The sequence below is a fragment of the Odontesthes bonariensis genome, chromosome 12 (genome assembly GCF_027942865.1).
Source record: "Odontesthes bonariensis isolate fOdoBon6 chromosome 12, fOdoBon6.hap1, whole genome shotgun sequence".
NCBI classification, from domain to species: Eukaryota; Metazoa; Chordata; class Actinopteri; order Atheriniformes; family Atherinopsidae; genus Odontesthes; species Odontesthes bonariensis.
Genome location: NC_134517.1, coordinates 28,381,866 through 28,394,249, shown reverse-complemented (window position 1 = coordinate 28,394,249; position 12,384 = coordinate 28,381,866). Strand labels below are relative to the sequence as shown.

Here is a 12,384-nt window from a genome sequence, read left to right as displayed (position 1 = left end):
GTGTGTATTATTGTATTTCCACTTTATTTGTTCTCACTGAAATCTCTAAAAAGTCATTATGAGCATTGTCATCCAACTGTTGCCCAACTTTTTTAAAAGTCTGTTTAACAGTGAAGCTGGTAAAAAAATAAATACAAAATCCCCTTTACGGCATTCAAACCTCCCTGCTGTGATATCCGTTCAGAGTTCTTCGCACAAAGATTGAGGACAAGAAGCTATTTTCCTTCAATATTCAGTGTGACATTAAAAGCCTTCCAAAGCTGCTCTGCTGCTTGGAGATTCTGATTTGTAAATGCTGGCCTCAAACGGCGCCGAGGATTCAGCCTCGTGCACCACACAGAGCTGTATTTGTCCGAATGTCTGCTTATATCAGGGTTGCTGTGGCTGATGCAGCTTTATTCCTCTCTGTAGGAGACGGCATCATAGAGGAAGCTTTTCACCACTGATTGCACTGTTTGTCACCACCACTGATGATTGGCGCACTGATCAGTCTCTTTTTAGCACGGATTAAATGATCCGGACAATAATAAAAGTGGGAAAAAAGGAAGCTGTAACTAGGATTTCACTGACTTTTACGTCACTTTTGGGACCCTTTGGTGTCCCTCGGGTCAAATTGACCCGGGACATATTTGAGGCTTTAAAATGAATTCTAACATAAAGTTTTACTTCATAAAACATGAACATATATTGTCTTTATCTCAATTTCAAACAACTGAGATAACATATATGTTTAATGAATACAATCAGTCTCTACTAGAACACAATTAACAATGGAAGCGTGACTACTCTTTTTGTCATAAGGTCATTAATTGATGTTAAAAATCCACTATACTCTCACTGGGGATGGACTATTCAATTAGTCCATTCTTGCACTGGAAAAAATCTAAATCTTACCAAGTATATTTGTCTCATTGAGTATCTCATTACACTTAATATAAGACACAACTGCCTAACAAGTACTATTTCAGCCAGATATAGGGACTTGTTTTAATACAATACATCTTGAATATGTTGTTAAGTGAAAAAGTCTTGAAAACATCTGGTTTTGAGTCATATTTCACATGAAACAAGTTTTTTTTTTCAAGGAAACAAGGTTTTTAAGCTAATTTCAAGATCACTTTTATCTCAAAAGTCCTAAATATCACATCTTATTTCAAGAAATCTTGACAAACCGATTTTCACTAGTTCCATTGGCAGATTTCTTTTGCTTATTTCAAGCAAAAACATCTTGTATTTTTTTTACTTATTTTTGGAGGGGCATTTTTTCCAGTGCATGTTCTGAGTGAAGGCCATCTTCAAGTTCACTTTCAGAATCAGAATACTCTGTGACATCTAAATTATCCTCATATTTGCAGACATTTTCCTCTTCCACATCGCTATGTGCCCGCTTCTCTTCCAATATGACTTCCAAAGTCTTCTGGCAGCTAAATCTTTTGGTCATACTGATGCTGGAAGACTATACTGTGATTCAGAGGATAGTACGAGAAAGCTTATAGCATATAGTGCGTTGTTTGATTTTCACAATGTTATGGAATAACATCTAAAAAAGAAAGTGAGAACAAACAGCTTCTGTGTGCTTTTATGATAATAATGTAACATTGTGTGTGTCTGTGTATGCGGGTCAAAATGACACGAAGACCATATGAAGGATGTAAATGTGTGGGGTACAGCAGCATGTGTGCTCAAAACTTTTTTTTGGTTTGTACATGTTTATCACAGAAAATAAGCAAAGGTTGTTGAGTATCAGGTAGAAAAAATGTTTACTTGTACCATTTTTCTTCTTTTTAAAATTTGAAACTGGTCAATTCACTGGAAAACAATCAAAGTCTTACCAAGTATATTTGTCTCATTTCTAGTTAAAATATCTCATTACACTTAATATAAGACACAACTGCCTAACAAGTACCATTTCAGCCAGATATAGGGACTTGTTTTAATACAACACATCTGGAATATCTTGTTAAATGAAAAAGTCTATGATATGAGTCACATATCATATGAACGAGCTTTTTTTGACATTTGAAGAGGTTTTTAAGCTAATTTCAAGATCACTTTTATCTCAAAAGTCCCAAATATCACATCTTATTTCAAGAAATCTTGACAAGCCGATTTTCACTAGTTCCATTGGCAGATTGTTTTGCTGATTTCAAGCAAAAACGTCTTGTATTTGTTGTTTTTTTTAACTTATTTTTGGAGGGGCATTTTTTCCAGTGCACATATAACTTTATGAATCTAATTGATTTCTCTGTCTCGTCTTAAACTTGCATTTAGACTGGAAAAAATCTAAGTCTTACCAAGTATATTCGCCTCATTTCCAGTTAAAATATCTCATTACACTTAATATAAGACACAACTGCCTAACAAGTACTATTTCAGCCAGATATAGGGACTTGTTTGAAGACAATACATCTGGAATATCTTAAATGAAATTAAGTGGAAAAAGTCTTGAAAACAAATTGCTTTGAGTTACATATCATATGAAACAAGCTTTTTTTTACATTTGAAGAGGTTTTTAAGCTAATTTCAAGATCACTTTTATCTCAAAAGTCCTAAATATCACATCTTATTTCAAGAAATCTTGACAAGCCGATTTTCACTAGTTCCATTGGCAGATTTTTTTTTTTGCTTATTTCAAGCAAAAACATCTTGTATTTGTTGTTTTTTTTACTTATTTTTGGAGGGGCATTTTTTCCAGTGTATGACCCGAATACCATACAAGGGTTAACCGTGTTAATGGTGCGCCCCCACCCACACGTGTGCATGAAATGCCTAAAAACTACAGCTTTTCTGTGACTCAGTACACCGCGTTTCGTCTGCTTTTATATCTTGACATTTAGCCCCTGATAACCTCTCTATCCTCCTTTCTCTCAGCGCTCAGCCCATGGATTTCCTCCTTCTCCCACCCTGGCGTGAGAGACTACTCCCAGCTCACCCTTGACCTGACCAGGAATGAGCTTATTGTGGGTGCCAGGTAAGAAACTGTAAATCCACTCAGCTTTTCACCCCACAGAGCATATTACTGAGAATACGATACCCTTTCTGACTGACTCGTTCTGCGCGGCTTTGGGCTAATGATGCTTCTGAAGTGCTCTGCCCAGGCCTTGCTGGACCGAGTTAAGCTTTGGATTTGGTAGGAGGAATGAAATTGGAAAAAGAATGCGTCATTCTTCGGTCGTGGATATGTGTGCATATGTGTTCTGATGGGCTGTGAGATCACCTTTAGCTGCTGTGAGAATCATTCATGTCTAAATAAAAGTGTCTGAATGAACAGATGTGCCTCACCTGTTCTTTTCCCGTCTCCTTCTTCCAGAAACTACCTGTTCAGACTGGACCTCCGCAACATGTCTCTCATACAGGTAGGCGGGAACAGCAAATATTCTTCCCTCTTTGGCATATTCTTTCATCTTGTCAGCTTTTTTTGTTACAGTCTGGTGAATAACAGAAGAAATATGACAATAATGCAGGTTTTTCTTGTAGAAAACGTTATTTTTTCAGGAATAAACGTCGTGTTTTGGTTGTTCTGATGCATGCTGTTCACTCACATGCTGCCATCGTGTTGTCAGGCACAGAAGCTTTGGGTTGTGATATTTTATTATCACATTAATACTGAGTTTTTGCTCTATAACACACATATTGTAGTTTCTTCTGCCTGAACAGACCACTTCTGGTCCTGCTGTGGGTTCTTTGGTACCAAAACATGAAAATGTTCAGTTTAAATATCTAAGGCAGCTGCTCTTCTAGCATGAATCCAACTTATTCATGTAAATAACATCATTTATCAGTCATTTTTTTAGCATACTCGCTTGATAAGCAGCTGTAACACTTGTTAATGAGGAATGATTCAACTGTTTCTGTAAGCTTGGGTCAGAATGCAATCACAGATTTATTTTAACAGGCCAGCTTGTGTGTGTTGATAACATCTTGATACCTTCTGGTGAGCGTAAACAGAATCTGATTAGGTGCTTTGGGAACAGTTAATCTAACAGAAATCAGTTATTCGGGTCCCAACCTGCACCTTCCTTCATTGTTAATGAGACAAAAGCTTTTATCACATCTCCAGAATTTAAGAAATGCAGATCGGGTCCTTGTTTGTGGCTTTTTTTTTTTTTTTTTTTTTTAAAAAAGGATCTAAAATGTAATTTAATGTTTTGAATTTTAAAAAGATTCCAGGAAATGGATGTCATAGATGGTTTGGTGGTAATTTGTCCTCTAATTTTATTGGAAACTGCTTTTTTTTGGAGCGAGCGCTCGCTGCTTTGGTCGTTACAGTAAGACATCGCATCTCAATAGAACATGATGGGACACCTGAATTCTTTCATATCGTCTGCTGAGCCTCCACTTCCATCAGTTATTCTGTCAAATAACTGCCACTGTTCAGCTGAAGATGTTGAACTGTCACCACCAAATAAAACCACTCGTATCTGAGCCATGTTAAAGGGCATCCAGTGATGGTGGAAAAGATGTTTCAGAGGAGTCGAGTTGTTAATCTGCATCAACTGAGGTTGTTGAAACGACTAAAAATAGGCGAAGAAAGTCCAGCACAGATGCTCAGGTCTCGGGTTCAGTAACATTGTGTTCCATAAAAAGAATGAGGCCCGCTGAATAACAAGGTTAGAGTCCCTGATAATACAGCTTATTCCAAGCCGACAACACCAGGATCCATCAGGGTCAAACTGTGAAAGAATAGTTCAGGGAGCCTGGGACATCCTCTCCCATCAGGACGAGACCTTCTTTGGAAATGAATGTTTCAGATGATATGAACTTATTGAGATGATGTCACAGTGAAAGCACGCCGCAGACTCTGATCCTTCTTGGTCAAAATCATTTTAATTAGGGCTGGGCAACGATTAAAATGTTTAATCTAATTAATCACATGATTTCCCTGATTAATCACGATTAATCGCATTTGTACGCAAAATCCAAAAATGAATCCAAAAGTAGTGTATAGCTTTTAGCATTTAGTTTTATGTTAAATGTGCTGCCATATGAATGAAAGTGCCATAACATTTGTTGTGCAAACACACTTTTAACATCAGCATCTTTCTGTAGTTTTTATGTAGAAGCCTCGCTCCACTGTCTGTTTCCTTGAATGACTTGCTGCTATCAGTTGTGTGTTTTGCCTTTAAGTGATATTTTAGACTGGAACTACTACGCTGAGAAGACAATTCAACTTGGCAGTGTTTACAGATGACTTTGGTTCTGTCGACTCCGCCGTCTGGAAGAACTTTAAAATGAAAATGGCCGAGTAAAAGTTCCGTACCCTTCTCCATGTTTGGTGGATCCGCCGATTACTTTCTTTTCCTGTTCCGCAGCAGACAGCAACAGACTTTTACAAAATAAAAGCCTGTGAGCAACAGACTTTTATAATAATAAAAGCCTGTGAGCAACAGACTTTTACAATAATATAATAAATAATAAAACCTGCGTTAATGCGCGATAAAATATTTATCGGTGTTAAATAATTAACGAGTTAACGCGATAATAACGAGTTAACTCGCCCAGCCTTAATTTTAATCAATCTCCACATGGGAGAGGCTTTTATTGAACTGCAGGGTTGCATCACAGATGACAAGCCTGCAATCTGAACCTGAGTATCACCGTCACCGAGTTGAGACAAGCAGTCAATATTGGTGCACGGTGTCTGTGTTTGCCAAAATGTTCCACTTGTTCAAACACAAGTTGGCACCTATTCTGATTTTGTTGTAATTTCTACGAGCAAAGTGATCATTTTGCATGTGAAAGACCACTAACTGCTGTTGTGCGTGTTGCAACACAGATTCTCCAACATCTGTACAAACACCGACTGCAGCTGAGACCAGTGAAATGTCTCCAGAACGGGGTGAATATCTGTGTTTTTTTTACTGAAAACTGCATCAAGGGGAGCTCTAAAATGTGAAAATAAGCTCAAGTTTTTTCAAAGGTTGTATGAAAAGAATAAGATAAGAGACTGAAACAGCTGAACACTGTGTTCTGGAGTAAATGCAAACACCCTGCAGATCTAATCTTGATATATTTGGTGATATTAACTGTGTCTTGCCAGCATGCACGAAGATCTTGGGTTTGCCATAAGTTGGATGTGTTTTTGTCTCCACCAATGGGAGGTTTGGTGTAATTAGAGCAAAGTTAGACGCTTCGAGATCGATTGAATTAATCTCACACTATAATTTAAACTGAAGGTTGTTATCAGTTTTATTCTTAGTCACATTTTCTTTGTTAAAACAGCTGTTAGCGGTCTTTTTACAGCCATGTGTAATGTCATCTGCAGCGGTGGTTATCCATCTATTTTACATTAATATGACGCTACCAGAGGTGGGTAGAGTAGCCAAAAATTGTACTCAAGTAAAAGTACTGTTACTTCAGGATAATATGACTCAAGTAAAAGTAAAAAGTCGTCATCCAAATAATTACTTGAGTAAGAGTAAAAAAGTGCTTGGTGAAAAAAGTACTCGAGTACTGAGTAACTGTTGAGTAACGTCTGATTTATTTGTTAGCACACGCATTCAATCAGACAGACAAAAATACTAAATAATCATCTTTAGGCAAATTAGAGTTCATCCAATTGATAAAATAAATTAAAATGAATTAATTAATTACAAAATAGCTTAAATTAAAATAATCCAGGTAAATTCAAGTGCTTCAATAAAAAAATAAAAGAGACTTAGGAAATGTTTAAAACATATGTAACCCATATGTAACCTAAAAAACAAACATTCACCTATCCATGGGGGAAAAAACGAGTTTAGGAAACTTACCGCTACATGTTTCCTCAAGTTAGATGTTGAGTTTCTGCTGAAATGTGCGTTTGTTTTGGTTGACACAGAAGACACATAATGTAGCTGCTGTTTCTCACTCTTTGTAAGGTAAACATGCGTTCAGTATGAGGCCTCGTCTGCGTCTTCATTTCCCACCGTTGATTCTGACATTTTTCTTTCTGACAAGTCACTCTCTCTCTGTCAGAATAAAACATTAAAATGAGGCGTACGCGGGGGGATAAAAATAATGAGGCGTAGAATACCAAAGAGGTAAGAAGAAAAGTAACCAGCTCATTGTAGCCTAATGTAGCGGAGTAAGAGGACAGTTTCTGCTGCACACATCTACTCAAGTTAAAGTAAAAAGTATAGTGATTTAACTTTTTCTTTTCAAAAACTTACTCAAGTAAATGTAACTTGGTACTACCCTCTGGATGCTACCTAATCAAACATATCCTGATGCATGGAAAAACACGGCCCATCCGCTTGCTTTATCCCGTCTGATCCAGCATTGTTGGCTCATTGTTCACAGGTTTGCGTCACCCTTAAAATAAACCAGAGCAGGGTTGAGTTTTCATTTCATGAAGCATTGTTTCACACTCCACTCGAGCTCAGGAGCAGAGCCCATCACCAGACTCAACTGTCTGACAAAGTGTCCTTTCACAGCAGCCGCCACTGAATGACACGATGCGTACAGCTGCCATCCGTGTGTCACTGCCGATATCAATGCGCCTTTTGTCTGCGCGTCCCAGTTGTCTGCTTTAGGAGGAGAGATGTTGACTTATGAGGATTTTCATTTGTTTTCACACTGCTCGTGTTGTTCTCTTTGTCCTGGGGAGAAAAAAAAAGCATCTGCCATCTTGTCTTGTGGTGCTCATGACATGCAGGAAGCATGCACAGACATGCATCCACAGTGAGAGCGCACAAACGTCCGTGCATGCGATATGCATTCAAATACACCAACAACCTGGGCTTATTGTGGACTCCAGGGCTGAGTGAAGTAGATCCTCCTTCAGCCTGGCAGGAGCACAGGTGTTATTTGTGAGGCCCAGGCTGAAATCAATGAGGACATTATACAAACTGTTCAGTGAAGCGGAGGAAATCTGCAGCCGTTTTTCCATTAGCAAGAACTGTCCAGGAAGACCAAAGAGGGCAGCATTTAAAAAATAACCCCTCCTTCTTTTCGTTTAATCAAAAAAAAGTTGCATCATAAGCACTTAGTTTATATCCCAGAACCAACCGTATGTTCCTTAAAGGTGCCATGGCATGAAAATAAATGGAGGCTTTTATATAATTTTTATAGGCTTTTTTGCTCCCCTTATACTGTATCTGAATTTTTTTCCCCAAAATTCTACCTTGGTGCAGAATTACAGAAAGTCCCAAAAATGAGCTTTCTTTAGGATCCTCAGAATGAGCTGTTTAGGGTCTGCAGCTTTAAATGCAAATTAGGAGGAGAAAGGCGGGGCAAAGATTGCTCTGGTTTGCAAAGATGCACGTAGCGCGAGTCATTTCAATCAGGGGAAAGGCAGATATCGTGCGCGCCATAACACCAACAGCAGGACGGCTATCAAAACAACAAATAAGTACACAACACTCGCGTTACAGTAAATGAGGTGTCCACTCGCATACCTCATGCTATTTACCGTTACATTAGCGACAGTGACCGAGCTATTAGCTGCAGAGCTAACGACACAGACAGACTGACCATTTTGACTCTGGAACCATGAATGAATCATTATCCTGATGAAATGCACTGAATTTGCGGATTCATTGTTCTTCAGGAAGCTTGAAGTAGGGGGGTTTGGTCTAAAATGAGCGAGCTAACCATCTCATGGGCATGCAAACACCTCCAACAGCCCAGTTGGCAGAGATAAGAGCTTGCTAACATGACACACGCATACCTGATGCTATTAGCTTCATAGCTAACGATACACTTTCTTGTGGTAACAAGCTATGTAACTATACTGTACATACAGGAAAGCAACACATTTATAGAGCGTTAAATGACTTACTTGTCCGAGGTCTGTAGTTGGGCCAAAGAGAGTTGGTACTGATCCAGGGTTCATTTTCAGATGTTCGCAAGGCCAGCTCGGTATTGGCCCAAGTTCTGGAAACATTCGTCGGTGAAATGTTTGGCGCACACATACACAAATCTCTTCGGTTCTGTCGTCACTTTCCCAGAAAAAAACAAAATCTGTCCACTGGCTCTTTAGAGGTTCTGATGCAGGAGCTCTGAACATATTTTTTACATCCATGTACAGCGCAATGAGCTGGCCAAAGAGCTGTGGGGGGGAAAGGCAGTTTTGGCATAGCCATATATGGGCTCTGGGGGGAAACAACTTCCACGTCATAAGCGGCGGCTTTCCCGATCAGGCCATCTGCATGGTCACATTACCAAAGGCGGAGAATAATTTCCATTGCATGGTTTAGGTCTATCGTCATTTTTAGCCACTAGGGGACCGCAGGCAGGCTAGAGGAACTCATATTAATGTTAAACAACCTTAAAAAGTGAAAATTTCATGCCATGGCTCCTTTAAACCTCCAACCCAGCTGCTGGTATTCCATTTTTACCATTAGTTGTGTTTATTTCAGGCCAGATGTTTGAGCATGACCAGGAAATGATGTCACCAACCTCGCTGATATAAACCTTAAGCATAAGTGGTTTTTTTGCAGAATTTGTTCATCGTAAAGATGGAAATTTGGTCATTTTGACCCTAATTTACTCACTAAAGTGGGAAAAAAATGCTTGTTTTTTTTTCTGTATTTAATTTACTACAAATATTATCCAGTCACATTCCTGCAGCATGTCATCTGCATTCATCGTGTATGAGGTTATTACTGGGCACATCGTGATGATTATTTTTATTATTGGGATTATGAGCTCCTTCAGGAAGCTCGTTCAGTATTCAGAGGACGTTCTTTCTCAAAGCCGTTTGAGTGCAGGAGGTTTCAGTTATTAGTGAGGGGAAGAATTTTTTTTGCTGAACTTTGGTATTTATTCTGTCCCGCGTCTTAATGAGGCAGCAAAAGCAATGAAATGGATATTTGGAGGGGCACGAGGCTTCAATTGTCCACCAAGTAGCTCAGTAGTTTGTGTGTTATCTCACTGACAGAAAAAGGAACGGGAAGCACACTTCTGCTGTGAGGAACTGCCTTTATATTCGACCTGCACAGCTCTCTGTTAGATCTGTTTGATGCACATTTCGTGGCAGATTGAAGCTCTCCAAAGGGCTCAACTCCTCACTATAATCTGCATTACTGCGGCTGCTTAATGAACCCCCCCAATGTCCCAGCATCCACACGCTTTGACTCGACTCTCGTCTCTGAGATACCTGCAATCGTCACATCTGTCTTTTTCTTTTAAATTCAGTGAGAGACGAGGGTCAGAAACCAGCTCTGCACCGCCCAATTTATCACCAAAGGTGGAGAAAAAGTTTCAGAAAACTTGAAACATATTAATTTACGATGATCTTTTCCTCGTTTTTACCATTTTTCTTATGCTAACCGTATAATTAAATTGTAAAAAAAGAGGCTTCCCAGCAACCAATTAAATGGACAAAATGACATTATCACCCCCACAGACATGACAAGGTGGTGCCCTTCTCCACCCATCTCAGCTCCTGACCAGCAGAAAGCAACCCAGATGTGACCTGGTAGCTTTGTGTCAACATCTGCATGAAACAGGCTGCTGTTATTAAATGAAAGGTCGAATTTGAGTCCCAAACATTGTATATTTCCAAGGTTAAACGAGCAGTTTTGTTGCTCAGATTTAGTAAGTAAGTAAACCTAAAATAAACAAGTCCTATAAGGGACGACACCGTAGGTCAAACTCATGCGTATCCAATCCAATTTTATTTATAAAGCACTTTACAACAACCTCAGTTGACCAAAGTGCTGTACAGAAAAATAAAACCAAAAAAATTTAAAGAATAAATTAAGACATAAAACAGCTATATAATTTGAAACGATAATGATACTAAAATAAATGTAAAAAATAAATAATTATACATTCAACATCTCACATCGTGTTGAAAGCCAAGGAGAAGAGATGTGTTTTAATAAGGATTTAAAAACAGACAGAGAGGAAGCCTGTCTTCCTGGGATGGTGTAAGACCATTGAGGGATTTAAAAGTAAATAAAAGAATTTTAAAACTGATCCTAAAATGTATGGGCAGCCAGTGGAGTGAGGCTAAAATGGGGGAAATATGCTCGTATGTGTGCCAGTTAAAAGACGTGCGGCAGCATTTTGCACCATCTGAAGACGGGCGATGGAGGACCCACTAACCCCCACATGGAGAGCTTTACAAAGTTACAGAATTAGTGTTTCAAAGTGTTGCTTTGAAAGAATAGGTTTTATTTTAACAAGCTCTCTCAAGTGGAAGAAACTCGATTTAACAACTGAATTTGCCTGACAGTTGAGCTTGAGATCAGAATCCACTTTCACCTCCAAGGTTAGTGACAGTTGGCCTAATGAACTGGGACAAGGAGCCCAGATCTACAAAAGGGGGCCCCAGTAGTGCCACCAAAAACTATCACCTCTGTCTTTTTCTCATTTAAAAAGTTTATACTCATCCAGGCCTTTGAAACATGGTGGTTTCACAGAATAAGTGTCTCTCTTTTTCACTGGGACATAAATCTGGCTGTCATCCGCATAACAGTGGAAGTAGATACCATGCTTTCTTAGTATGGAACCAAGTGGTAGCAGGTAAAGAGAGAAGAGAACAGGGCCTAAAACTTATGGCCTAATCCAGGGCTATTCAATTACAAATTCAGTTGGGCCAGATTTTAAAACCGAGACGTTAAGCTGGGCCGGACATTTTCAGCGGTCAAACCAACACAAATATAATGAAATAAAATGTGATGTTTATTCATCATTTCCCCTCTTTGTATTTTTGTAAAACACAGCCACTTCAAAAAGTGCATAAAAACACATTTCAAAACTTTTAAATGAACTGAGGTAGTCAGAATACTCTGACTCCTGAAATAACCCAGGCATTAAAACAAAAAGTGCACATCCATGGTGATGAAACGGTTTTACCTTTTGAAATGAAATGAACACATCTGACATAAGAACATCAAAAAGTGCATTAAAAACTTCTCTAAATAAATAGAACCTGAGGTAACAGCAATGCTATTTTTCACTTTAAAATACTAAAAAGAATATTTTGGTCACAAAATGTTGTATATTTTCGCGAACTGTGTTTTTCATGGTTTTTCTCTGCTTTTTTGGCTGAACCACAAAGTTGGGCCACTCGGGTTATTGCTTCTGGGCCGCCATTTGAATAGCCCTGGCCTAAAACTTATGCCTTCATTCTTCCATAACGACGGCATACCGATAATTATACTGATGTCCGCCGTGAATGTTCCACCCTGGAAGTTTAAATCACTTTAAGTCCAACCGTACCTTGAATTTAATCCCTGAGGGTAAATGAACAGCCCGAGTTAAAGCCCACTGAGGCTGACCTGTGGAAGTGGAGCCGGTCCTGCGGGACACAAAGCATGACTGGTTTTACCTTGAAGCAGATCTCGTCCATTGAGAGCTGCTGAAAGTCATACAAAAACCACTTAGAAGTAACTTGCTGATTGATTGAAAAGCAAACCAAAGACGGTGGCCCGCCTGATCACAAAGCTGCAT

At 39.0% G+C, this 12,384-nt stretch overlaps 1 protein-coding gene across 5 annotated transcripts in view; it reads left to right on the top strand.

The window, feature by feature from the left end:
• Positions 1-12,384, top strand: part of sema5ba (sema domain, seven thrombospondin repeats (type 1 and type 1-like), transmembrane domain (TM) and short cytoplasmic domain, (semaphorin) 5Ba) — a 157,325-nt gene that overhangs the window by 63,151 nt on the left and 81,790 nt on the right. For all 5 annotated transcript variants that reach the window (XM_075479980.1, XM_075479979.1, XM_075479978.1 and 2 more), the window contains exons 3-4: positions 2,872-2,971; positions 3,311-3,356. In XM_075479980.1, coding sequence (XP_075336095.1) covers positions 2,872-2,971; positions 3,311-3,356 — 146 coding nt within the window. The remainder of the gene's footprint in view (positions 1-2,871; positions 2,972-3,310; positions 3,357-12,384) is intronic.